This window comes from Melozone crissalis, unplaced genomic scaffold (genome assembly GCF_028551555.1).
Source record: "Melozone crissalis strain CALT ecotype California unplaced genomic scaffold, PUWL_Pcris_2 ptg000017l_1, whole genome shotgun sequence".
NCBI classification, from domain to species: Eukaryota; Metazoa; Chordata; class Aves; order Passeriformes; family Passerellidae; genus Melozone; species Melozone crissalis.
In genome coordinates, this window is record NW_026535795.1 from 4,703,200 (window position 1) to 4,729,668 (window position 26,469).

The 26,469-nt window shown below is 44.7% G+C and overlaps 2 protein-coding genes across 2 annotated transcripts; one reads left to right on the forward strand and one right to left on the reverse strand.

Moving 5' to 3' along the window:
* MTG2 (mitochondrial ribosome associated GTPase 2) lies at positions 1-4,617 on the forward strand. The gene is made up of 6 exons (XM_054274614.1): positions 1-203; positions 1,303-1,450; positions 2,051-2,166; positions 2,432-2,650; positions 3,286-3,424; positions 3,808-4,617. The coding sequence occupies exons 1-6, from the start codon at positions 18-20 to the stop codon at positions 4,200-4,202; spliced, it is 1,203 nt and encodes a 400-aa protein (XP_054130589.1). The 5' UTR covers positions 1-17; the 3' UTR covers positions 4,203-4,617.
* Positions 4,618-15,765: 11,148 nt separating this feature from the next.
* Positions 15,766-19,685, reverse strand: HRH3 (histamine receptor H3). Its single transcript, XM_054274604.1, has 3 exons — positions 19,472-19,685; positions 19,023-19,189; positions 15,766-18,187 (listed from the first exon to the last, which is right to left on the reverse strand). Exons 1-3 carry the CDS (start codon positions 19,683-19,685, stop codon positions 17,309-17,311), a joined length of 1,260 nt encoding a protein of 419 aa, XP_054130579.1. The 3' UTR covers positions 15,766-17,308.
* Between the last annotated feature and the right edge of the window lie 6,784 nt (positions 19,686-26,469).

Sequence of the window (26,469 nt, forward strand, 5' to 3'; positions counted from 1 at the left end):
GCTGTGCCTGTCCCTCCATGGCGGTGCTGTGTGGGGTCGGGCTGGGCACGTCCCTCTGGCGCTGCGGGGCCGGGGGGAGCGGCCGCAGCCCCTGGAAGCCGCTGCTGGTGCTGCTCAGCCCGCCCGCTTTCTCCACGGGCTGCCCCCGGTGCGCCAAGGACAGGCGGCTGAGGCAGAAGAGAGCCATTTCCGAGCGGCAGCTGGTGAGTGCTGGGCTCTCCGCGGGTTCGGGGTTCCTCCCGCCGCTGGCCCTGTTGGAGTGAGGAAATACTGGCTAAAATATAATTGACTTCCAGAATAGTGAGGAAATGAGTCTGCCCCGCGATATTCTCGGTGCTCACATTGATCGTAGTGACAGTCCTCTTCCCCTTTGGCCTCCTTGGGCGGGAAGTATCTATAAGTCTAGAAATTAAAAAGGTTTTTAAAGTTCTAAAATGGTGTTTTAGCTTTAAATCTAAAATATTGGTTTGTTTCTCACTGGTTTTTTAGTCTTTAGTTTTTTTGTGGTGTAGTCAGCTGCCAAACAAACACCACTTTATATCAGAGAAACTTCAGGGTTCTAGAATTTATTCTTCATCTTATTTTTATATTTACACATCTCTGGAAAATCTTGTTTTCTAACGATCCATAAATCACTCCCCATTAAAAGCCATAGTTTATTCTTTCGCCGTGTGGTGGTGCCAAATACTTTCTAAAAGAGGCTTTTTAGTAGTAATATAAATTTGCTTATCAGAAGTTCAGGTGAGAGGAGGGGTTTTTTTCAGTTGCTTATCTTTGGTATCATAACGTTAATAAGACTTTTTCTTCCTCACGTACTATTTGTGCCATTTATTTAAAGTGACCCCTAAAGGCCATTCTCATTATGGAGTCCCTTAGTAACTGAGAGAATTAGAAAGTTCCCATGATCACAGTCATGCTTTCTCTTTTCATCCCTCTGTGTAAACAATTCCACCTGTCAATGAATGTACTTCCCTAATATTTTCCCTTGTGAATTGCAGCCTCTTTTCTGGAGATAGATGAAGTTATATTAGCATAGCATAGCCATAGGCATTTGCTTTTTAAAAAGTTCTTAAAAACACTTGAAAGATGAGATCTGATTTTCTTTATTATTGCACTCAATACACTGCAGTTAGTTGATCTGTGAATGCCAGCAGAGTTCTGGTTCAGAGTTCTGAGTTTTTTTTACTGTTGAATGAAATTCATCATGGCTAAAAATAGCAGGTCTGGCTAATAACTAAAACTTCTTGGAAGCTGAGTCTGATAAATTGTATTTAAAGGTAGCAACCCCCACCCTTGTTGCAGACACGTTATTTCGTGGATCAGCGGAAGGTGCGCGTGGTTGGAGGACAAGGAGGAGACGGGGGCCAGTCCTTCCACAGTGAGCCCAGAAAAGTGTTTGGAGGTCCTGATGGTGGGAATGGAGGTGATGGGGGTCATGTCATTTTTAAAGGTAAACCTCACTGAATCTGTTCTGTTTTGTATTATTGTCTTCTTGTTTAACACCCCACCCCAGCAAAAACAGCGCTGCACGGATGGTAAATGGCAAAAATGTTAAAATGGTTATTTCTCTATGAGATGTCTTCACTTTTGAAGTTTTGTCCTGTGCTGTGGTAAGGAGGACATAAATGACACTGACAGCCTTAGAAAGAATTTTGAAAATTGAGGTATTTTGCAGATACTTTAGTGAGTGTTGCCTGACTGTGTTATGTTAAGATCTGATTAAATTTTCCTCTTAAGATGAATAAAGCTGCTTTTGCTACCACTCTGCTGTAAAATCTAATCTAGCAAATTAATTTTGGTTTGGGATGACCACATTAATAAACCTAATCAGCTAAGTACAGACAGTTAAACTTTATCACAACTTAGATTGATCTTAGTCTTCCCTGATATGTTATTGTTGAGACAGTAAATAAAAAATAGGGACAATAAATAGTAAATAGGATGTGCACTCATGCAATATTCAAAAAGGGGGAGAACAGTCATGAGTTGTCTTTTCTGTGCCTGTTTTACTAAAGCAATGTGTTCAAAATGTGTGTATTTTGCTTTTCAGCTGACCAGCAGATGAAATCACTTGCTTCAGTGTTCCGCTTCTATCAGGGCTTTCACGGAGAGAGAGGAGGAAGCAAAAACTGCTATGGAGCTAACGGTGCACACATGTATGTCAAAGTAAGTGTTGTGTGGTAGCTTGGTACATGGCTGATTTTCAGTCTGGAGAACCTTACTGTGTGCAAATCTCCTGTGTGATGGAGGGTGAATGTCTGACGGTGCTGTTTGAGTTCAGAAAGTGAGTTTCATGAAAGACAATTCTCTTTCTGGGCTCCTCACCTTGAGGATATGCAGGAGTGATTTTCAGCAAATCTGAAATCAGCTGCTGGAGGATCTGCTGCAGGCTTTGAGCTTTGGTGTAATGCTTGCACCTCTTCCCTTTGAGGTCCCTGTTGGTACTTTGGTGAAGGAGGATGGTGAAGTTGTGGCTGACCTCACCCAGCATGGAGAGGAGTACATTGCAGCTCATGGAGGAGCTGGAGGGAGAGGGAATCGCTTCTTTCTGTCCAACGAAAACCGCGCTCCGAAATTATTCACTCCGGGAGAGCCAGGTCAGGAGAGGGTCCTTCATCTGGAGCTCAAGACAACAGCTCATGCAGGACTGGTGAGTTTCTGTTGGTTCAGCTTCCACTTGACTGACTGAAGAAATTATGTGAGAGAACATTTTCTTGGCCCCTGGCTTGCTTGTTTGGAGACACAGCTCGATGCTTTCTTGCTGTTACTTGGTAGAAGGGTGTCCAAAGTGATTCACAGAGCTGTCACTCTCATGCTACTTGGTGTTGTCCTATTTCTGCTAAAATCCCTATTATACATAGAGAAACAAGATTCATCAGTGGTTGCTGATGATGTACAGCAGCTTTTTCTGCTGGTTCTGCAGATGAACACTACAGTATAGAGAATTCTTTTAAATTGGTTTCTTGGTTTGTTTTTTTTCCCCTATATTATAAAGTTCAAATCATCTGTTTCATCCCTGTATTTATCTTTTTGCAGATCTTAAACATTTGACTTTGTTAGTGACAGGTTTATCATCCTCTGAAATGAAAAATGCTCAACTTTGAGCTTAAGCTATTTTTGTATTTGAGTATGGAAATATTCTAACACCAGCTGGCAAACCTGTGAAAGTTATGCTTTGCTGCAAAATGTTCTTGATGCAATCCAACAACTGCAGAATAACTGTCTGGTCTAGTAGAATTTTGCAGATTTGTTAAAGATTGAGAAATTTGTGTGTTTGTATTCCAGGTGGGCTTTCCCAATGCTGGCAAATCCTCACTTTTGAGAGCCATCTCCCGGGCAAAGCCAGCTGTGGCTGCCTACCCATTCACAACCCTAAACCCCCACGTTGGCATTGTCCACTATCAAGACTATGAACAAGTGGCAGGTAAGAATTTGAAGTTTGTTGTGTGTACCTTGATAGCAATTTGTGTCACCTTTGTAAATGCTTTAAAATGCTGCAGAAATAGATTCAGGAGTTCTGCGGTGTTCTTGCTAGTTCTAAAGAACTTCAAAGAAAACTCTGCTGAAAACCCATTTCACCTTCACTTGTAGGTACCTTTAGTGCCAAACTGTCAGTCTGTATTTTGTGTGCAATGGAATAATCTACATTTAGGTGTTTCAAATTTTAACTTCGTGTGAGTTGTGCTTTCATATTGAGGCACTGAGACATAATTCTAAAAGTACTGTCACTGGCCAGTAAAAGACTGGGGGGGATTTTTGAGGGTTTTTTATTGATCTGCTGGATTCACTGTGAAATTTCCCTTGCAGTTGCTGACATTCCTGGCCTAATCCGAGGTGCTCACCAGAACCGAGGGCTGGGCACGGCCTTCCTGAAGCACATCGAGCGCTGCCGCTTCCTCCTGTTCGTGCTGGACCTCTCTGTGCCCCAGCCCTGGAGCCAGCTGCAGGACTTGAAATATGAACTGGAAGCATATGAAAAAGGCTTGTCTGAGAGGCCTTGTGTTGTGGTTGGGAATAAGGTTGACCTTGCTCAGTCCAGGATCAATCTGGCGCTCCTCAGGGAGCAGGTAGCTGAGAGGGTCATTGCAGTGTCTGCACTGACAGGAGAGAACTTGGAGGAGCTGCTGTTGCATCTGAGAGAACTCTATGACACTTATGTGAAGACAGAACAGTCACAAGGACAAAGCCCAGTCAAGTGGTAGAAGCCACAAGTGCTGTGAACTGTGCTGGAAGGAGAACAAAGTTAAAATAGCAGTTTGATTTGAGTGCCTCTCTGTGACTGGGGCTTCCTGTGGGTTGTTTTTGTTGTTAATATGGAAGGGCACAGCATGGGGATTTGTTCTGGACTGCTGCTTTGGAAAGATTGTTTTGTTTGTTTATTCACCTTTGAGGTGTCTCTGAAGTTTTACAACAAAGCTTGAAAATTGTAATCATGGTGGGTGGTGAACTGGAAGCCTGGCTCTTGTTTGGCATACTATGGAATGAAGAGAATGCTGTCTAGTAGAAATGACTGAAATTCAGGATCTGCAGGAGATGTTGGTTTATTTTATGAAGTGTACTGAAGTCACTTTCTCAATTTTCACTAATCAAAAGTTCTAAAATAAAATCAGGTGGCCCCATATTTGTCTCTTTTTATATTATGGCAAATTTCTTAAAACTTTTCTCCTGTTGTGGTTGGGTGTGGATTTTTCTCCTCAGAGGGAGGCACAGCTCAATAATTTTAGGGAGGAGGAGCATGGAAGAACTGCAATTAATGACTGAAATTATTTTCTCATTAATATAAATAATTTACTATATTTAAATGCTGGCAGCAGCTAAGTAGCTAAATAAACTGGCCAGGAACCAACCATTTGAGACTCACATCTGAGTTCCCCCATTTAGGAATCTCAGGCAGTGTTCTGAGAAATCCTAGGCTTAGATACATCAAATAAAATAAACATTCAGTTCTTTGTGTGTGTGTGTCCCCTTTTTTCAACTATATAATTTTGTGGACTGTGTTCTTAAACTTTAGGAATTCAGGAATCTTAATTTAGAACAGTCATCTTTGCCCTCTCCTCATACTGAAAGGAGAGCTGCTTCTGTATACTCTGGTCATATTTTCTGTAAAAGATTATTATCTTAATAATGGAAAGTCAAAATTCATCAAAACATATAATTAAACTTTTTCATAAGGGAACTGAACAGGCTTGTGGGGTGCTGAGACACAACACTGTCAGAAATAGAGGAAATTACTGAGTGGATATGAAAAACACTAAACTGTAGCCTCTAACCACTTTTTGTAATACACCACAGTGAAGGTCATAATTCTCTCTGCTTATTTCTCTGCACTTTTTTGATTTCATCCCTGGTAGTCTGATGCTTCTGCATGGAACATCCTTAAAAGCACGGTTTTAATTCTGAAAAAGTACAGGTCAGTTTGGAAGGCTGAATTGATTAATAAATTATGGCCAACCCAGTAGTTACCTCTCCTAAATTCACATTCTGAGTATTTCTACTTGTGGTCAGGTGTGGGGAGTAATCTCTGCATTATAAGCAGTGATGTTGGTATAAATAGCATCAGGAAAAATTCAAAACTAATATTAAATCCTAAAGTCTCTCCTGTGTTTTCCTTCATCCCTGGGATTTACTGAGTTGAATTAAATAGAAGTTAATATTCAGTTCTGTTCTTCTGTTTGGCTTTGTGCAGCATTTTTAGGCTTCACTGCTGCTCTTCCTGCTATTGCTACATGCTTTTCAACCACTTTTAATAAAACCAGGGGAAGGTTGCCTGAACATCAAAGCTGGTGCAGCTTCTTAGCAGATTATTTAATACCCACAGAGGCTTTCCACTCTCTCTGGCTGGGTTTGAGAATGCCAAGGGCTGCTCCAAAAGCCTCAGTGCTTGAGTGTGACAGTGGTCACAAGGGTTGCAGGATGAAGAGAGAGGCGAGAATGTTGACCTCATGTTCAGAAGGCTTGATTTATGATTTTATCATATATATTACATTATGACTATACTAAAAAGAATAGAAGGAAAAGTTCTCAGAAGGCTAGCTAAGCTAAGATTAGAAAAGAAAGAATAACAAAGGTCTGTGTCTCAGCAGAGCGTGAGACCCAGTGGTCAGTAAATCCAAACATCCACCCGAGACCAACCACGGGTCCACCTGCTGCATTCCACAGCAGCAGATAACCATTGTTTACACTTTGTTGCTGAACCTTCTCAGCTTCAGCAGGAAAAATCCTAACGAAAGGATTTTAATGGAAAGATTATTACAGCAACCTGAGTGGGTTGCTGGGGTGGTGAGAGAAATATGAGAATCTTGTTTCTTGATCAGAAGGCTGGATTTATTGATATATGATATATAATACATTATTACTATACTAAAAAGAAATAAAGACAGAAGTTGCAGAGGCTGCTAGCTAAGCTAAGAATAGAAAAGAAAGAATCTATAACAAAGTTGTGTCCAGGGACTCTGTCCCCAGCTTGCTCCTGTGATTGGCCCTTAATTATAAACATGGGAACATGAACCAATCACAGGTGCATCCTATTGCATTTCACAGCAGCTGATAATCGTTGTTTACATTCTTCTGGGGGCCCTTGCTTCCCAGAAGCTACAGAAATCTGAAAGAAAGGATTTCTGTGAAAAAATGTCTGCGACAGAAAGATGTCTGTGATACTCGAGGAGCTCCCAGCCTTCCTTCAGTGCTCAGGTGTCCCAGTCCCTGCAGGGAGAGCAGCGTTGTTCCTGCTGTCTGAGGTTTCCTGACACCTCCCAGAATGTGCCATTGATCCCGCTCTGGGCTCTTTGTTCTGCTGAGGTGACAGCACCAAGCTCCCAAGCCGTGTTCCTAACAGGCTTCAAAGAGGCTTTGCAGCCTCAGGTACTCTCTGAAAAGTGCCAAACAGCTCCAGCTTTGTTGTTGGAACAGCTCTTTGGAGAAGCTTGGACTTCCTGTAGTCTTTAACCACTTAAATCACATTTCTCCAGGGTGCTCCTTCACAGTTTGCATGAAGATCTCTTGGGTCTCATTCTAGTGGAGCACAGGACTGAGGAGGAACATCTGGTTCTGCTGGAAATAAAGTATTTGCAAAGGAAATGCATTTTGCCTATAAAAACAGAGAGGGAAAAAAATCATTAGTTTAGTGGTGAATCGTTTCAGGAAACTGCTGTGTGCTATAGGATGTCTTTCCACTTTTTTTTGGCAGGGGCTGGGGTGGGTGGGCTTGTTTTGATTTAGGTTTTGGTGGATTTCTTCTGCATTATTTCCTTTTGCTTTCCTTTGCTGAACCCTTTGATGGTGACTTTGCTCCTTAAGCTGGCCAGAGGAGAGAGATATGGTAGATTTTATTTCTCATTCTGACAATAAGCCATGGGAATTCAATGTGAATTGAAGTGCAGTCAATTCTATTTCCTGGAGAAGCCTGAACCATAATTTTGTTTAGCACTTTACAATTCTAGTACTCTTTTGTATTTTTTCAGTACACAATTACAACATTATTTCAGTGCTAATTGTAGGGGGGTTATATTTATTTTATTTTATTTATTTTCCGCTTTGTGAGTCCTTGGAAAATATAAGTGGTATCAATTGCCTGGAAAAAGAAAATCAAATGCTAATGTAAAAGCAAGGATTAGAAAGGACTGCACTTTTAAACATGTGGATACTGAGGTCTTATTGCAGTACATTAACTAAAGCCTTGAATCTGTGTGTTTAAGCATGAGATGTTTTGCAATCTACTTTACTTACTGTTTCCTAAAGCACTTACCTATTTATTATTTTTTTTTACATTAGGGAAAGATCTTCCATTATTGTCTGTGTCCTTATTAAGATCATCATAGGAGACTTGTGGTAAGTGAGTAAGTACTCTTGACTTGAACAACCTGTTACCTGTTCATTAATTCAAATTAAAGACTGATAGGAGTGGCTGTGAACCAGAGATGCTCATGCACATGGGGTGGGATGTGGTCATAGTTTGTACAGGCTGCTGGACATGGATCCACCATCCAACTGCTTTTCTGTCCTGTCCTCCATGGGATTCCAACAAAACTCTCCAACACCTGCACTGGCAGTGCACTGTTGTGGGAAGGGCTTTGGTGAGAATTGAAACAACCCCCTGACACTGCTAAACTTCATCCCAAGGTCAATGTGTGCCTGGCCTTTGAAGAACCATTCTGTTTTCTGCTAGTCTTCCATGCTGCAGGTCCTAGTGCCATTCCCCAGCGACAAATTTTTCTGGTTTTTTTTAAGTAGGGATTAAATTTTCCAGACTTTGTGCACTGCAGAAGTCTGGAAAGACTGCAGTTATTGCTTGGAGGGGAGTATTATTATTTGGAGGGGAGGTTAAATTTGTATGCCAATAATGATAAAAGATGATTTTGCAACTCTTGATAACAGAACAAAGCTCCCTTCAGGCTGCACTCTTGATTTTTCTCTGAGCAGTTCTGAAATTAATCATGTGGTGTGTGCCCATTTTTCTGAGTCATGAAACCTAGCTGGTGGAAGGACAAAGGCAGGGAGATTTTCATCAACCTTGTTTTAATGTTGAGATTATGTTTGTCCTTCATTTCCCCACTGAGAGTAATTTCTCATCTCCTCTTTTCTGATTGAAGTAGAATTGTCCAAGGAGGCTTTAACAGCATCTGATTTGTCATCCATAGGGTTTGGGGTTTTTTTCTCTGCCCTTGTGTGTATAAAATATATCCCTGACTCCTTGAACTGTGCATTCCTTACTCAGCTCTCTTCTTTGCATGTTGCTATATTCTGCCATCAAGGTGAGGACGTGTATTTGTGTATTTTATAGACATTTCCTGACTGATGAGTGAGAAGACCAATCATACTACAAATCCATATGATTATGGTTTAATAACTCACTTGTGTCTGCATGTTCCATTTCATTAAGGCTGTGGTTGGTTACTTTCTTACAATCCATTTTATTCTGGTAAGATTCAATTAATGTAATTGGAGTGAGTGGCATAATGCAGTGGTGACCTGGGCTCAGTTTGGTGGGCTTTTAACCTGACTGTAGCACTGCAGCAAACTCAGACGCTGTTATTTTATGTCATGATGAGTACAAGACACAAAACATCCTTGTGCTATTCACATATGCTGAAAATGTTTTATACAGACACAACCACCTTTTAAAGTGCAGGTTTAGAAACACACTTTAGATCCAGACATATTAAGACTGATTGAAAAGCTGAAAATGAACTGCTGAACAAATTATCTTTTGTTATCCAAATCATACGTGGGGCCTTTTTGTCTTTGTAACTGGAGAAATCGATAGGCAATTAATGTGCTGGTAACAGTCAATATTTTAGAAAGCATCTGATGGTTAAGGGATCAATTTTTGCACATGGAAAAGCTTCGTCATTGTTTAAAGATTTCTCATTTGAATCTTGGCATTTGGGTTCTTGGTGCTTAATTACCTTTGAGACTGGAACATCATTGCTTCCCAAAGACTTGTGAATCCCCACCCAGTGCTTCCTTTGTGCACACACTACTCAGCCGCTGTCAGAAGTTACTATTCCCTCTCTAAATCCAGATAAATTAATTTCCCCCTAAAAGTGGAAAATGCTTATGACAAAAAATATTTGCATGAGGCAATGTAATTGCTAAAACACTGGTTGTCAAGAAGACATCTGTGATATTACAGATGAAGTATCCCTATTTTGATTATCTTATTCATGAAATCATACTGGTTTGTGGCTCTTCTTTTCCTGTTGTTTTCCTCTCTTATAAATCAGGACGATGAGTTTGGGCAGCCAGAGTGCTTTGTCCAGACAGGACTCACATTTATCACAATGTGCTGGTTTGACAAGGAAGTGAGTTTTTTGGGATGTTGTAGCCATTGAGTGGTCAGATTTAAATATTGGCACCTGGTGTGGGCACTGAAGACATGGATACACCTCAGAACACAGGGGGTTAAAAGCAGAGCACTCCCAGGGGAATTCTTTTTGGTTCTGGTTGGTGAAGAGGTCTGAGGAGGAGAGGGAAGCCATGTGGCCTGGGTGAGGCAGGCTGGAGCTTTAGGTTTGCTGATAGACGAAATTAGACGTTGAAAGATGAAAGAAACAATGGGGAAGAAAAGCGCCTAAATTCAGTAAGAATTAGCAATTAAAAGGGAGAGTTGTACATTAGAGGGAAATCTTTGGTATCAGGTGTATTGGGAAGTCTGAACCTCTCAAGTACCTCAGCCATTGGGGAAAGAGAGAAGGGAAATTGGAATAAAAAGGGAGGCTGTGTCCTCCAAAACTCTGAGAGATCCCAGGGGAATGCCCCATGGCCTCTCCCTTTATTCGAATAAAGCCAGAAAAGACTCCTCTGTCTCCTTTTTGAACATAAACCTCTGGTGTTTGCAGATTAATTTTCCTAACAAATCGATATTTTCTTACTGCTTGGCTTTACAAAATGTTTCTTCTCTTCATTTACCCACCCCCACAGCAGAGGTGTAATGGAAGTTTGAAGCAGTGGTGCAAACGGGCAATTATTGGGATGCTGAGGTCTATCTAAAACCCAAATCTGATGACATTAAAAACTCCAGAGCCAGGGGTTGTGGGTTTGAAGCTTGCCCCACTGTGCTATGGGTTGGGTGCCACATTAGCTGTGCTTGTGCCCCTTGTATCTATCTATAGGCTGAAAAAATGTATTTTATTTTGGCGAGCTAACACAGCTCTGTTTCTAAATCAACCAAAAATTTCCACCTTCATTAACTAATTTATGGCCATTAGGAAAATGGTTTTGATGGATGAAAATTTCATGGGTTTGAAATTTTTTTTCCAATTACTGTACCTTATGTTTCTGAGTGATTTTTAAATCTGATTTCAGTGGTAGAAACTGAATCACGAAAGGCTGAGGTCCAATCTTGACCAGGCTTGGAAAAGCCTATATCCCACTGAATTTTAAGTATTTTATATTAAAATATCTGTCTGGATTTGGACCCTAGCAACTTGCAGAGTCACACAGAAATTCTGTAGCAAAAGAGATGGCCTGGAATTTGGGAAATTATCCTCCAGTATCCACTTTACCCTCTTCATGGAACTGCAGTCCATGGCAGTGCTCAGGAGCTTTAGGAGAGCTCACCCACACAACTCTTATTTGTTTTATAAAGCATTCAGAAATTCTTTCACTGTAGATAAAACTTTATCTGTAGATGGACAACAACAATTGCCATGTGAAACATGTACAATTTACTAACTGGTGCTGCTAATTGATATAATTATCACTAATTAAATGTTCTAAAGATAGTGATTTTTGTAATTGTTATTCAATGGCTTGAAGTGGCTTCTTAAGCTGATCAACAGAACAGTTCGAGAATTGTATGTGAAGACTAAATTAAATTAGTGCTACAGAAGTTATTTTCCTAATGTATTTAGCCTGAAATAAAACTGATATCACATTTAGCTAACCAGGGCACTTGATGAATGGGTGCACAGTAGAAGATTTGCTTTTAGTTAATACTCAGGCTGAAAAATAGCTATATTCCCTCTTTCATGCCAGGAAAACCTAAGTGCTCATACATTAATCGAGAAAATAATTGCAGAGGGCCACAAATGTGCTTGAATAAAGAAAGAACTTGTTCAGATTTTCTCAGAAAGTGCTATGCCTATTCTGGTCTTTCAGTTAATAGACCTGCTTTTTCAAAGGGAATTTGGTGGATTCTGTCAGCACACAGATACCTCTTCAGAGTCTGTTGTAAAAATGGCATTTAGGCTGACTAAAATTTATGTTCTGTGTTCTTTTGTTGTGAAGGAGGCAATTCTGATTTGATAACTTGTTATGCCACAGTTGGGAGTGATTAATATTGATTACAAATATTTCCTATTTACAAATGGTGACTGGAAGGCACTTTTCTGAAGCGGTGCACAGTGCTGGTTCTCAGTGAAATAATGGTTGAGGTGAAAGCATGGTTATTAACATGAGTCAATGGTAATGACCTTAAATTCCTGATTTCCCCAGCTTTCAGTCATTTGTTCAGTACTGCTGGCGCATCTCTCAGGAGGTGAGTGAAGGAAAGGTGAATTTCTGGGTTTTTTCAAGGGAAATCAGTATAATCCCTGTGTTCTCAGGGATTATCTCATTTTTGAGATTGTCACTTCCTAGTAGAGGACAGGAGCATGTGGGACTTGTGAGGGGGAATTTCTAAGGTGTTTCAGCTCTTATCTCTCTGAAATAAAGATGAACTGTTCTGCAGGCTTCTGTCTGCATGAGCTCTCCCCAGTGAGAGCTTCAGGAGGGATGTGTTGGGCATTTTGGTCCTCTGCTGAGGTTTTATATTGCCCTGGTGCTGTATTCTTCCAATGACAGCCATATTTGACTTCAGCCTTTTCCTTACTCTTGAATTAGCTGTGTGTCAGCATTCCTCTGCCTATACAGCTCCATAAAGTTTTTGCAACCTTCATTTTGGTTAAAAATTTTAATGACAGCAACAAAAGACCTTTTTCCTTTCATGAAAGCTCTTGGATAACAGCTTAATTCCCAGAGCACTGACCATAGGCTTCATAAAAGTACTACACATATTATTTTATCCCTGTATATTTTGAATACAAGCTGTATCAGAGGTATTAAATGGTGTTTTAACCAGAGTGGTCTATTAAATTTGCGCTTCTTAGAATCTAAGGTATAAATTATTTTCATTATGGAGGGTGATTGCTTTGTCAAACTGTTTTCAATTCATGGACACTGCAGGGTGTACTTGCAGCCTTGTGTTCAAGGGTTTATATGCAACCCCTATTATTGTTTGTTCTTCAATAAACAGCTTCTAAAGGCTAAAGTCGTGTGTGAGCTGTGAGTTAACAGCTAAAATATTTGCCAGAACTCTTGTTGCCCTCCTGGTAGAGAGGTTGTTGTTTGTGAATGCTCAGAGAGATCTTGAATGAGATTATTAACTACTTTGCAATCAGCTTTCCTTCAGTGTTAATTGTGCTGCTAAATCCTAGGATATTGTGTTAAAAATAATTCCAAAGCCAGTGTCACACCACAGACACATTTTTGTGTTTAAAAGAACACATTCTTGTGTTTAAAAAACCAGATGTTTAAGCTGTGGGTCCAGTTTTGCCACGAAGCCTTTACAACCCAACCAAAGCTCTTGCTTAGTGCCTCTAAATCATTAAAAAAATAAAAATCAGGTAATAGCATTTTAAAAATGGAAAAATAGTCTTGTTCTTCCCCCACAGAAATTCACACATAGCTCGACCTATGATGTTTGGTACTTGGATTAAGTGTTAGCTCCCTTTTGCACCCAGACTGTGCAAGCACATTGCAAATGATGGAGTAAAAGTGTGGGGCTTGTAAATAAGTAATGCTCATGCATCCTTAGCAATAAAAATGGTGCTGATTGAAAGAATCATTGACATTCTGAGCTTGCAACAGAAGGTGCAGGGACAGAGCTGGGTTTTCTTGCCTTTGAGGTGCTCAAAGTGTTCCTCCCTCAGGTAGTGGTGGGTTTGTTGAAGTAAATACCAACAATAGTTTTAAATCTCAATAAATGGTGGTGCTGGATTATAGGTGAGACCTTTCACCCTGCAGAACTCCTAATTGCTGTTCTAAACCCCCATAATTCCTTAATCCTGCAAATGCAACTATATTGACAGAAAATTGTTTTAAGGAGGAAAGGAGGAGGCTTAAAGGTTAAGGGAACAGAAAAGTGCTGTGAATTCCCTACTGCCCACAGGAACATCTGTGCAATCTTGCATGAAAGGCTGGCTTTGTGGTGTCAGAAATTGAGAGCTTTTCTCTTTTGTGGCACTCATCCAGGACAGCTCTCAGAGTTTTTATTCTTGTCTGCAATTCTCACTTCAGAAGGAAAGATAACACTCCTTACTGTGCCTCATCTATTTGCAGAACAAGCTCTGCGGAGTGCAGGAGGTCTCTTTTAGGACCAGATCTGTACTGCAAAGTTGTGCTGGTGTCGCTGCTCCACAGATGGGGTTGTGAAAAATCAACCCCCTCTCACAGAAATCACATTGTTCAAGTTCTTTCTGGCAAGGATATTAACCCCTGGTCTTTCCATCCTAGTTCTGCTGTGAAAATGAATGGTCATTTACAAACCATTAGCATTCTTTCAAATCAAAATATCATCACATCTTGCTACTTTCAAAGCCCTTCTCTCCCAGCAAATCTCATTAATTATCACAGACAGGTGTTTTTCAACAAAAGATCCTTGCATTCTCTCTTCTTCCCCAGCCTCCTACTTGAGCTAATGAAGCTTCAGTGATGTCTGTGGAACAATGGAGCAATTTCTGTAACTGCAGGTTGGAGAGAAAAAATAAGGGATGGTAATTGAGGAGGGGCTGGAGGAGAGGCTGAGGAGCAGAGTTCCTCTGTCTGTGCAAAGAGATCTCTCATTACTGGTGATTAGGGAGGAAGCATTTAGAGAGACAGAAAGAAAGTAGCTGTGCTAAAATTAAAAATGTTTTTTGATAGTTTATTGATATGCAGATGCTGCTGTAGGAAAAGACCACAGACCTCCTTTGGGCAGCCTTTATGTCCTGGAGTTAATGGAGATTTGTATCAAGAGAGGGGAACTGGCATCACCTCCACTCTGCTCCTCTGGGAAGCCTCTTATCCAAAAAGCTCCCTGGCATGACTTGCAGCTGCCTGAATGCTGTTTACCAACATTCCCTGCATAAATTGGATGCTTCTCCCCGGAATTAGCCAGGTTTCTTTTCTCTGTGAAGATGAAGCCTATGTGCTTCCCCAAATATTTGAATCATATTAATTATTGCAGCAAGTCCTCCTTCACGGCTGTTGTAAACAGGTCCTGTCTGCTTAGCTTATGCCAAGGCAATAGGAAAGAGGCAATTTTTTAGCCTGTAAAAACAAATGATACACAGGTGTTTTGCTGGGCTGGATGACAAGCACCCCTGCCTTATCCAGAGGTTCTGCATTTTCATAATTCATATTGGTTTATGCCTAGAAGCTCCCCATTCACTGCCTCTTCCAAATGCATATAGACATTTATATTCTGAACACTGACAATCAGCAGATTTCAAATACTCCTTTAAGCATATTTGAATTAATCATCAGCTACTCTGAAACTTCAGAGCATCTCCCAACATTTTCAGCACGAAAACCAGGCTCAGGTGTGACCTCAGGTCCAAGCATAAATAGTTATTTTTCCTTTTTATCTGGCAAAGCAAGAGCTCTTATTTCAGGAAGGAATATAAGTATCTTCCCTGCAAAATCCAACAATGAATAAAATTACCTTCAGCCATGTGTAGATAATTCTGCCCACATGGAGGTCAGAGACCATGAAAATACTGTGCAAAAGGAAATGTACTCTTTTCTTCCCTCTGGGAAAGGAAGGTGTCACACCAGGCACCTTTTTTTAATCAGAATGAACGATCTAGTAGTTCCACCTCTCCTGTTGAACAACTGAAGAGAACTTCAGCTGGAAACTGCTGCCTTGGGCACGTTATGGCTTTGTCATTTTTAAGTAAACCAGTGAGGTTTGTGAGTTATAGGAAGAGTTATTGCTGATGGAGCCTCTCCAGATCTCAGCTGCATGTAACACGCTCTGGAAAAGACCAGAAGCTGGAGAGAACTGAGTGATGTGCACTCACCAGACCCTCAGGGGGCTCTCAGGAACCTGCTCACAGAGGTAAGAGACACTCAGCTGTTCCAGGAGCTGGTTTATCTGTGTCATGTGTATCTGCCTCCTCAGGTAAACCCATGGATGTTCTGCTTCCAGTTGGATTTTATCATTTCTGACAACACCTTTTTCACCATAAAATATGCAGCAAGCTTCTTACAAAAATACTTTATTGGAGTTTTCAGAAGGGAGCAGACACAGGGAGAGGTACGAGCAGGCTCAACATTTATCCTGTCAATTCACAGCACACATACTTTGAGGGGTGAGTTTTAACCCATATATAACAGCCTGACAGAACATGTCACAAGTCTGAAATATCACACACACAAGACAAGACATCATTTAAAACCTGACTTCAGGTGACAATACTGATCTATTTGACAAATATCACTGAGATACAGTCTGATGGCATTTTCTTTTTACTTTTAGCAGCAGCCAAAAGCAGTTTGCTCGCAGCAGCAAAATGTCATTGGTGATCACAACATCATAAGCTTTGGGGTTCTGCTTTACCACATTTGGGTTTCTATTTGTAAATGGAGTTTTCAGACTTAGGATCTTGAGCTCCCCTGTGCAATACTGTTAAATACAAGCATTTGCCATGGCAACTAATTACTTATTTGTGTTACTACATCTCTGAGCAGTGCCAGCAGTGGAATTAATCTGCTTTTTGGTCATACTGCCTCTGTGCCCAAAGAGGCTGCAGAACAAATGGGCAACTGTGATGAAGCATGAGATGAGAAGCAGAGGTAAAATGACCAGGATTTTTTGGTAGGACCAAGGCTAGAGCCCTGGTCTCTTGAATCTCGTGCTCTGTTTAATTAGTTGACAGCTCTAAAGAAAAATTTCAAATTAAACAGTAAAAGAATTGATGCTTGTGTTGACTGAATCAGCTCAAGCCAGGTCTCCAATGAAGTGAGGTATTTTAAAAGAAAGAATGCAATAGTTCTGAAACTTGAAAGATTTAAGCGGTCTGAAAGGAACATTTTAAAAAGGAACATACAAAAACAACACAAGATTTGCATCTATCTGAGCTTATCATTCCCTAACACAGTGCCAGATGAGTATCTTTAAGATCCTGCAGGAGAGATTTGAGGATGTCTTTGGGTTGTCAGGATGGAGCCTGTGGAGAAGCTGGCGCTGTGAACTCCTCAGGGCAGAGATCTGTCCCTTCTTGGGGTGTGGAAGGGACATCTATTGCACCCCATGGACAGGGATCCAGATTATGGCTGTAACAAAAATAGAAATGAGACGTTTTCCTTCTGAGGTTTGTTCTTTTCTTTCTGTATCATCATCCCTGTGTAATAGGTGTGAGGAAAAATCTCTCCCATTTATGAGGAAGATCAAGTCTGCCAACAGCTAAGCTGTAGCTCAGCACAGTAGTTTAAGCCAGATACTTATTTTTATTAGCTCTTTCTTTTCAGTTTTCAGTTTATTGGAGCAAAATGCTGGTGCTGCTCAGGCTGACTAGGTGGCAGCAGAGCTCTTTTGTGGCACCTGCAAGTGGCGGACACAGATTTCACTACCCATGGTTAATGTCAATAAACCCCTTTATATTTCTCTGCGGTGGGATTTTGTTGTTGATGAACTAAAATAAGTTAATAGTGAGCTCTCTCCTGCCTTCCTCACCTGCCCCACACCGCTGCTCCTGGGTTCTTCCAAGGAAACAAGCTCCAGTCCCACACCAGTACAGCAGAAGGAAACCAAGGCTTTTCTCATCCTCACACTGGGCTGGCTTCACCCTCAGTAGTTCTGCAGGGCATAGTGAGGCTGAACCTTCAGCTTCTTGGGACAAAGGAGTTTAATAAAAGCCCTCCTGAAGCTGGAGTGGCAGAGAGGGTACAGGACAGGGTTGACAGCTGAGTTGATCCACAGCAGCCAGAAAGAAGTCTCATACCAGAACTCGGAGATGCACTGGCCGTGGCAGCCAGCGCGGATGATCATCAGGAGAGTGTACGGTGCCCAGCAAACCCCAAAAATGCCCACAATGATTGCCAGTGATTTGGCCACTTTCTTGTCTCTGGAGAGCCTGAAGTGTTGGGTTGTGCTCTGGGACACGATCTTCACCCGTTTCTCTGAGGACAGAGCGGAGGCTGAAGTTTTGCAGCTCTTTTTGTCGCAACACTTGGGTTTCCTGGAGCTCTCCGAGCCCGTTTCCAGCAGGTCTTTGGCATCCAGGCTGGAAGTGGAGGCTGCTGCTTGAGCTTTGCTCTTGGAGAGGTCAAGGGTTTCAGCTGACTCCTTCTGCTCCCACTTACAGCATTTCAAAGACAGCTTTGCCTCTGGGCTCCTTTCCATCTCCTCAGTGAAGGACTGGTTGTGCACTTCGTGTAGAACATCCAGGCGCATTTTGGTGCGCTTCTGGATGTTCAGGTAAATGCTCAGGTTGAAAAACATCACGCTGATGAAAGGGGTGAAAAACTCCAGCGTGGAGGCTGTCATGAGGAAGTACCAGTTGTAGAAGAACTCAGCATAGCATTCCCCACTGGGGATGATGCTTTGGCCTGATATGTACTCCCAGCTGATAATGGCAGGTCCGTACAGCAGGAATGCCAACACCCACACCATCACCATCTTCAGCACCGCTTGCCTGGTGTTGCCTTGCTGGGCTCTGTAGGCGACCTGCAAGAGGAAAGCCTTGTCTTACACACAGTCCCACAGCCCAGCTGGCTGAGGCTCCTCACAAATGGACTATTAGCATTCCTGGTAAAGTTGCTAGGCAATCCCCCAGCAGTGCAACAAATTGATATGCCATAGGCAACAGGAGCAATTGCTAGATAAATCACACTCTTACAGGGAAGATTTAGAACACTCGTTTTACAGCTCCAAAATATGGTGTCTGCTAAGTGGAAATGTACTGGTTTGGTTGGAGCTGGCAGCAGTCTGCACCCACCAGCTCCTCCCTGTCAGTCCCAAGGAGAGGGACTTGACCAACTCCTGGGCTAAATCTGTGTGGTATTTGCAATCAGGGAACGAGCAAACAGCAGTGGGTCAGATCTGCCTGTGAACTGCTTGTTACCTCCTGCAAAAGGCCAAACATTTTGATCTCCCACACTCTCAGAGACCTCTCCACATTCCCTGCCACAGCTGGCAGTGCTATTTACTGCCGTGAAGCTGCGAGTCTGACTGCAATCTGCTTGTTTGTCCTGGGGATAATAAGCTCTTGCAAGTTAGTTTACAGTCTGCTTACCTGGCTGGCTTGCTTGTACACTACTACCCTGTCACCTGGGAGGGGAACACCTGCACAACGGGGACTGAGCCTTAAGTGATTTAATTATGCCAGGAATGCTAATCTGAAATCACAGCTGAATTTTGCATTTGTGGATGGTTATTGCCTCCCAGGCTGAAAAATTCATAATTTCTGGAGGATTCAAAGAACTTTTAACTATTGCAGACAATCTGGAGAATAAAGCAGGAGGAGAGTTATGTCCCTCTCAGCTGCCATGACAGGACTCACCGCTCTTGTCACCGAGAGGAATCTGTCGTAGCTAATTAGGACGATGTTGAAGACCGAAGATGTGCACAGCAAGTAATCAACCACCAGCCAGAGTTTGCAGAGGCTTCTCCCGAAGATCCATCTCCCCGTCAGCACATAGGGCACGTACAGGGGGATGCAGAAGGCGCCTGCAAGCGGAGGGGTCGGTCCCGGTGAGAGCCGGGCTCTGCCCGGGGGGACCCGCGGGTGCCGGGGGCGCCTTCCCTGTGCGGGACCGGGACTGCGGGAGGGGACTGAGACAGCGGGAGGGGAGCGGGACAGCGGGAGGGGAATGGGACAGCGGGAGGGGACCGGGACTGAGGGAGGGGACCGGGACTGCGGGAGGGTGTCGGGGGCAGGAGCGGGGCCAGGGGGAGCAGCCGGGCAGCCCGAGTTGCTGCCAGACCGTGCCGGTGCCGGTGGTACTTTACCTACGAGGAAATCCGAGATGGCCAGGTTGAGGAGGAAGAAGTTGTTCTGGGTGCGCAGGCTGGAGTCCGCCACGAAGGCCAGCATGACGAGCGCGTTGCCCGCCACGGTGACGGCGATGAGCAGGGCTATGAGCGCGCCCAGCGCTGCCGTGCCCGCGGCCGCGAAGCGCCCGGCGGCGGCGGCGGAGCCGTTCAGCGCCCCGGCGCTCTCCATGCCCGCGCCGCTCCCGCCGCGCCGCCGCCGCGGGGCCGCTGCCCCTCCCCGCCCCGCCCGCTCCCGCCTCCCGCCTCCCGCTCCGGCCCCCCGCACCCTCGGTGCCCCCCGAGCAGCCCCGAGACCCCCAGAGCATCCCTAAATCCGCCCAAGCGTCTCTGCGTGCCGCGAGAGCAGCCCTGAGCATCTGCACAATCCCATGTACCTTCTCGGCCCGGGAGCATCTTTGTACTGCCCGGAGCAGCCCTTCATTCCTCCAGGGCATTCCTGAGAATCCACACATTCCCCTCTCAACCTGGGAGCATCCTTGCATTACCCCGGAGCATCCCTGATCCCCCCCAGAGCGTCTTCTCCCATTTCCCTTCCCTTCTCAACCCTGGAGCAATCACTGCACTACCTCAAAGAATCCTTGCCACCCCCTAGAACATCTCTACATCCCTCTTTCCCCTCTCAACTCAGAAGCATTCTTGTGTTCTCCCAGAGCATCTTTGCATGCTGCACAGCAACATTCCTGCATCTCTCCAAAGCGTCCACCATGAGTTTATTGCTCCTGCGGGATCTGTGCCTTAATGAACAGAAGTGAGGCCAGAACTTCATTTGCCTTTTAATCAGCCAGGAGGGCTCCCTGGGCAGGTGGAACACAGAGGGGGATGATCTTGCCTCTGCTCCTCGTGGGCAGCAGGAGGAAGAGGTAAAGCTGTGTAAGAAAAACTGAATTCTTGGTCTGCAAACCAGGGAGTCCTTGGGGCCCCAGCTCCAGGAAGGTAATTCTTCCTTCTTCCACCACTTGTTCCACCACTTATTCTCTAAAGAGAATAACTTCTGTCTGAGGATTTGTTTCAACTGGTGATTCTGCAGGATGAAGTTACCACTGCACAAGCCCTGTCCTTGGTGCCTGCTGCAGGTGGCAGGACAGAAAACATCCCCACAGGTATTGCCACAGGGGCAGGATCAGTTCTGCTGTCACCACCTCTGGAGAACAGCACGGGGATGTGCAGAGCAGCAGCTGCAAACACAGAGAAGGGCTCAGGCTGCAGACCCTGAGCAGGCACCCTTCTGTCAGGGGAATTCGAGAAACAGAGAGAACGTAAGCAAAGCAAGAAAACTGTGCAAACCCAGAAACGAGCCTGTAGTTAAGGCCCAGGGGGTCTGCCACCTTCTGATTGCTCCAAAAGCTATTTTCACCTCAGGAACTACTACAGCCTCACCGAATTCCTCTCGAAACACGCAGCCACAGCCGCTGGCGGCAGATCCTGCTGGGAGAGCTCTGCAATCGCTGGGAATCGCTTGCAGCCGGCAGAGCCGAGCACTGAGAGCACTGAGAGCGCTTTTCCCGCAGGGTGTGGCCCTTGTGGTACCCACCGAGGGTGGCCTCGGCAGGAGCCAGCCTCACCCTGTCCTGTGCCAGCCCGGGGACATCGCGCTGGCTCCGCGCTCCGAGCCGGGCTTGCCCTTCCAGCTGTGCGCGCAGCGAGCCCGCAGCTGCCCGCACGTGTGTTCCCCTCCCTTCTTGGGGACACACGAGTGTCCCCAGGCCGGTGTTCCACGGATGGCCGAGGCTCGGCTGCTGCCGCATCCCGACGGAGGATGTCACTGTGAGCTCGTGGAGCCGCGGGCGGCAGCGCTGGGGATGCGGCGGCCAGAACTCCCGGCTGGAGGGGCTTGGTGCTGCCCGAGGGGGTCAGAGCTACCCCTGGATGGGCTTGGTGCTGCCCGAGGGGGTCAGAGCCAACCCTGGGGGTGCTTGGTGTGTGCTCCAGCACTGCCCAAGGGGGTCAGACCTGACCCTGGGGATGCTTGGTGCTGCTTCAGCACTGCCTGAGGAGGGTGAGCGCTAATCCTGGGGGTGCTTGGTGCTGCCCGAGGGGGTCAGAGCTAACCCTAGAGGGGCTGGGTGCTGCTCCAGCACTGCTCAGAGCCAACCCTGGGGGTGCTTTGTGCTGCTCCAGCGCTGCCCGAGGGGGATCAGACCTAACCACCAACCCAACCATGCTGCCCGGGCCCACACTGCGCCACAGCCCAGCAGACAGGACGTGAATTTTATGCTGATCAGCACAGACGTGATGGAGAAAGAGGTTTTTTTTTTTATTATTATTTTTGACACCCGTGATGTTTAATGAACACACAAACGACTTTCACTATGTGACTATTTGTGATCTGGTGTTATTTGTAATCTCCAGCCACTCAGTCAAGCATTAGTGTTCATTGAAATGTTTACAAATTTCAAACGATGGGGTGTGTGCGGCTCCCATCCCCAGGAGCAGTTTGCTGTTTGTTAGCTGCCAGCCATTTATTCAGAATTTTCACCACCAAACCCCCTACTTTGTACCTAAGATAATTTATGAAGTGATACAATACAATGTGGACAAATCACAGTTATTTTTTATCCAGAGTAAATTTCTAGGATTGCTGGATAAATAAGAGGTGATAGAGCTCAGATTACAGATTTCCTGATCCTCATGTTTCTCTCGCTTCAGCAGACAGGACAAATGTATTTCTAATACATTTCAGGAAAGGAAATCACACAACTGTAGTTCAAGCAGAGCACACTCAGACATGCAAGCAGATGGTGTGACAGCTCACGTTTGGAGCTGGCTCACACATTCCATGTGTAGGTACCCCATGTGCTCATGAGTGCTTATATAATTTCACACAGGGTGTTCTGAGCACCCTGCATCAGGCCATGGGCAGGGTGAGCTCCTGACTCAATCCCTGTGATCTGCAGTGGAACCTTTCTGGATGGTCAGCGCTGCAGCTCAGCCGCAGGCTCTCCTGAGCCTCATTTCTGTTTGTTCTGAGGCTGTGCCTGAGCAGCAGCAGCAGCTGGGGGTGGCAGATCACAGGGTGGCTCAGGCTGGAAGGGACCTCTTGAGCTTTTCCAGGCCAACTCCTCTGCCTAAGCAGGGTCAGGTACAGCAGATTGCCCAGGGCTCTGTCTGGTTGGGGTTTGAGCATCTCCAGGAATGGTCACTCCATAACCCCTCCAGCTGTTCCAGCTGCCCTCCAGACTGCCCTCACAGCCAAAAAGCCTTCTCTTGTGTGCCCCATCGTGCCCACAGATAGCTCTCTGTAAACCTAGGACTAGGAGGATATGCACAAGTTGTAGTTTTCCCATTGTTTACTTCTGTCCCATGGAACCAGTTTGTCTCTGAAACAAACTTTAAAGAAAGAGATTATTAAAAAATCTCTTTGTGTTCATGTCTGATGAGGGTTGAAAGTCCTCTGGCACTCACACAAGTATCTGTGACTATGAAACCTTTGTTTTATTTCCTTTTCTTCTGCCTTTCATCATGGGACATGTTTATTCTGTTTGGAAAATTCCCTTTTTAAAAAGATCCCCTCACAAGTTACCAGCACACTTGGGTGAAGAGAAGGGCAGTGTGGCAGAGAAAAGAGATTCCAAATTGGCTGAGGGCAAAATCTTCAAGGAGCCCTTCAGCCCCTGCTTTGCCAGACCCGCAAGACACAGCACAAACCCTCAGTATAAATATTTCACACACAGCACCAATGAGTAGGACACAGAAAACACCAGGGGAGCATTTCACATGCTGGAGATGCCTTTGCAGTGAAATGCTACTCTTTGATATATATTTCTCTTAAAAACAAACCCAACAACAACTTGTCTGTCAAGGCTTTGGGAGCTATTAGGGCTGAGCACCAGCATGGCAATCCAGACCTGGCTGGGAATGATGAAATGGGTCACTGGATGTGCTGCATCCAGCTCAGCCTGGTGTCAGAGCAGCTTCTGCTGCTGGCAGGAGGTCCCTTCCTTACCCTACTGCAGGGGACAAAATTGACTGAGTTTGATGTCAAACAAAGACAATGATGACCAGAATAATTCTTGTAAATGCTAAGACATAACCTGTGAGCCAGCTTTCAGAGAGGTGAGAGAAGCTAACATCTGCACTCCCAAAGCAACACCTGCTGAGAGCTCTAAATGGCACAAAGTCACCATGTCCCTGAGAAGGATCACAGATTCTGGAGGGGAATTGTCCCCATCTGGGCACAGTGTGTGTTCATCTGCACTCAAAACATGTCATGAACCTTTTCACTTTTTTCATTTCCTTCCTTCTTTCCTCTCCTTCCTTTGTTCTTTCTCTCCATTCCCAGCTCCAACCTGCAAATCCAAACTCCCTAAGTGTTAAAAATGCATCATTTACTACAGAGAGACTTTTCATAGTTGGACCTGTCTCAAACTGCCATGAGTGCTTTTGGCTTCTTGGGAATGAGCTCCTTAAGATTACAAATAGCCTTGTCACCACAAAAAGTCACATTTCTATCCTTGTTCAATCCAACAGCACTTTTGTGAGCAGGAAAATGCTGAGTTTGAGGGAAGAAAACAAAGCAGAGCAGGATGAGTAATGCCATTAGTAATGAAGCAAGTGTCCGATCAGAATTAACACCTGACTCTTGTCAAGGCCAATTCGGTGTTGTATTTCAAAATGAGAATTTCAGAGCACGGTGGGGAATGGAACCAGAACTCATCCTACATCTGTCAGCCTGGACTGAGTTGGCAGCTGCTGCTCAGACTGATAGATGTTTGCAGAGAGAGACAGCAGGGTCTGAATATGAAGATGTGAAATCTGTGTGCAGCTGCTGCCAACCATGCTGGAAGCATTTTGCCACATGGAGGAGTAAATGTTAGAGCTCTGTTGAAAAGGTACCCATTAAATTTGGTACTCCATCAGGCAGTGGTTTAAGAGGCAAGGCTGGCTTTTTGTTTCTAATTCTCTTAATGGCAGCAAGCAGTGTGGGTTAGGAGTGAGAAAATGAGATTTGGGAGGGACTAAAACATTTCTAATCAAAGCCAGATGGGAAGCAGAGCAGCTGTAGAGAAATGAGCTGGCTTTCTCTGGGCCGTGGTGCAAGCTGTGGCACAGTGGGCTCCTTTGCACTCCATCAGGCTTCACAAAACTTCAGGTCACTAAGAAATGAGAGAGGGAGGGTTTAAGCCCATTTGTGGAGTCTATGGATATCTCCAGAGCTACCACCAGGTCCTCATGTGAGGAGAACTACAAATGTCAGCTCGCTCGCTTCCTGCAGGAACTCATTGGTAACCTCATGTAATATTTAACACACTTCCTGGGCTAATTAAGCATATTACTTTATATAGTAACTAACATATCTCTAATATGTATCAAAATTTAATTCAGTTTAATTCATTATCGCTGCTCAGCGTGGGCCCAGTTCTATTTCCCCTTGCAAAGATGCAAATCCATTAATTCTTTGTGTGCATCAGGGAGGATGAGGGAGCCCTGGGTGCACCAGACACCTTCCACACACAAACATAGACAACTTTCCTTTTGTCTCTGCCCAACTTAACTGGACCAAAAGAGTTTCTTCTGAGTCATGCCAGGGCAGCTGAGAGCAGAAGCTCTCCCCAGAGGCTCCCATCAGGTGTCTTACAAGCTGGAGGGTCCTTCAGGCACAGTATTTGAGGGATTTAAGCAAAAGCTTGTCTTTCCTGTATGACACTTCTTCCCCAAGCATATGTGGTTGTATAAACAACATGGAATAGAAGAAACACATTTCTCTGGAGAGTAGAGGGCAAACAAATCTCTGTGTCTGAGATTAGGAGAATCAGCAGTGTAGCTGACTTTATCTTGTTTATTTGGGCATTTGGCATCTGCGAAAATGACAAATGGTGTCCCCAGGTGCTGGGCAGTGTTAGAGGGACAGTGTCTAGCCAAGAGGGTCTGAAGCTTGTTGTTATTCTCCCCCTCTCCAGTGGCTCCTGTGAAATAATGCACCAGCATCTGCCCAGGCAGCACTCCTTCACCATCTCTGTTTTCTCTCTGGAGATGCTGCCATTTCAGGCAGGAATTTCAAGTGTTTGTGTCTCTAAAAGCTCTCTCAAGGCTGAAGGTCCAGCACTGAAGTGTCAGTTATCAAGTGCATTTTCTCCAGGGAAAGGTGCCCTTCCTGGGGAGAGGGTAACCCATCCCTCTGTCCTTCCAGCCCCTGCCACCTCTGCCAAGTTCCCTGTCTCACCCCTGTCAGCCACTGTGGCCACTTCTCCATTTCTGCAGGGGCTGGATTCTGTTCAGCTCCCTGGTTTGAATTTGCTGCCAGGGGGATTCTGCTCCCCCTGCCCATTGCCTTCCAAAGCCTGCCCCACATCCTCCAGATCCCTCTAATTCAGAAAGACCTTCATCTGTACAAGGATTTTCCCTAACTCCTGGCTTTTCTTATAAAAAACCCCAAGTCTCAACCCCATCTCTGTCTGCTGAGACAATGCCAAGCCTGCCCTTGGATCTGCAGCAATGGAGAATGTATTTCCTATTGAGCTGTGGTGTGCCTAATGTATTTCCTTCTATTAGTGATTGCTCTGGGTCCTGATCTCCAATTCATCATCTTTTCATTCTTTTGATGTTCATTACAAGGCACAGAGACTAACAGAGTGTGTCAGGCATCCAACTACAAAGGCATGGGGAAGAGGAGTGAAAAGGGACAGTGACAGGGGGAAGGTGAAGCATTTAGGAAGCATCAGCTCACTGCAGGCAAAGCTGCAATGATGCTCAGGGTGTTTCTGTAACAGCTTTCTGTTATCTACTGTCTTCCAAATCCATGTTGCTGAAGCTAGTTTGACCTCTAGAAAAATCATTTGGAGTCAGATTTGTGTAAAGATAGCACAGGGCAAAGGAAACAGAGCTCCCCTGGGTCTGGAGAGCTGAGACCTCCAGCAGGTCTCTTTATTGGTCTGGCTTGCAGCAAACAGGGTTTTAGCAAATAAATCCATCTCATCAGCCACCCTGGGCTTTGCTGAGGCTTCTGGCCTGAAGAG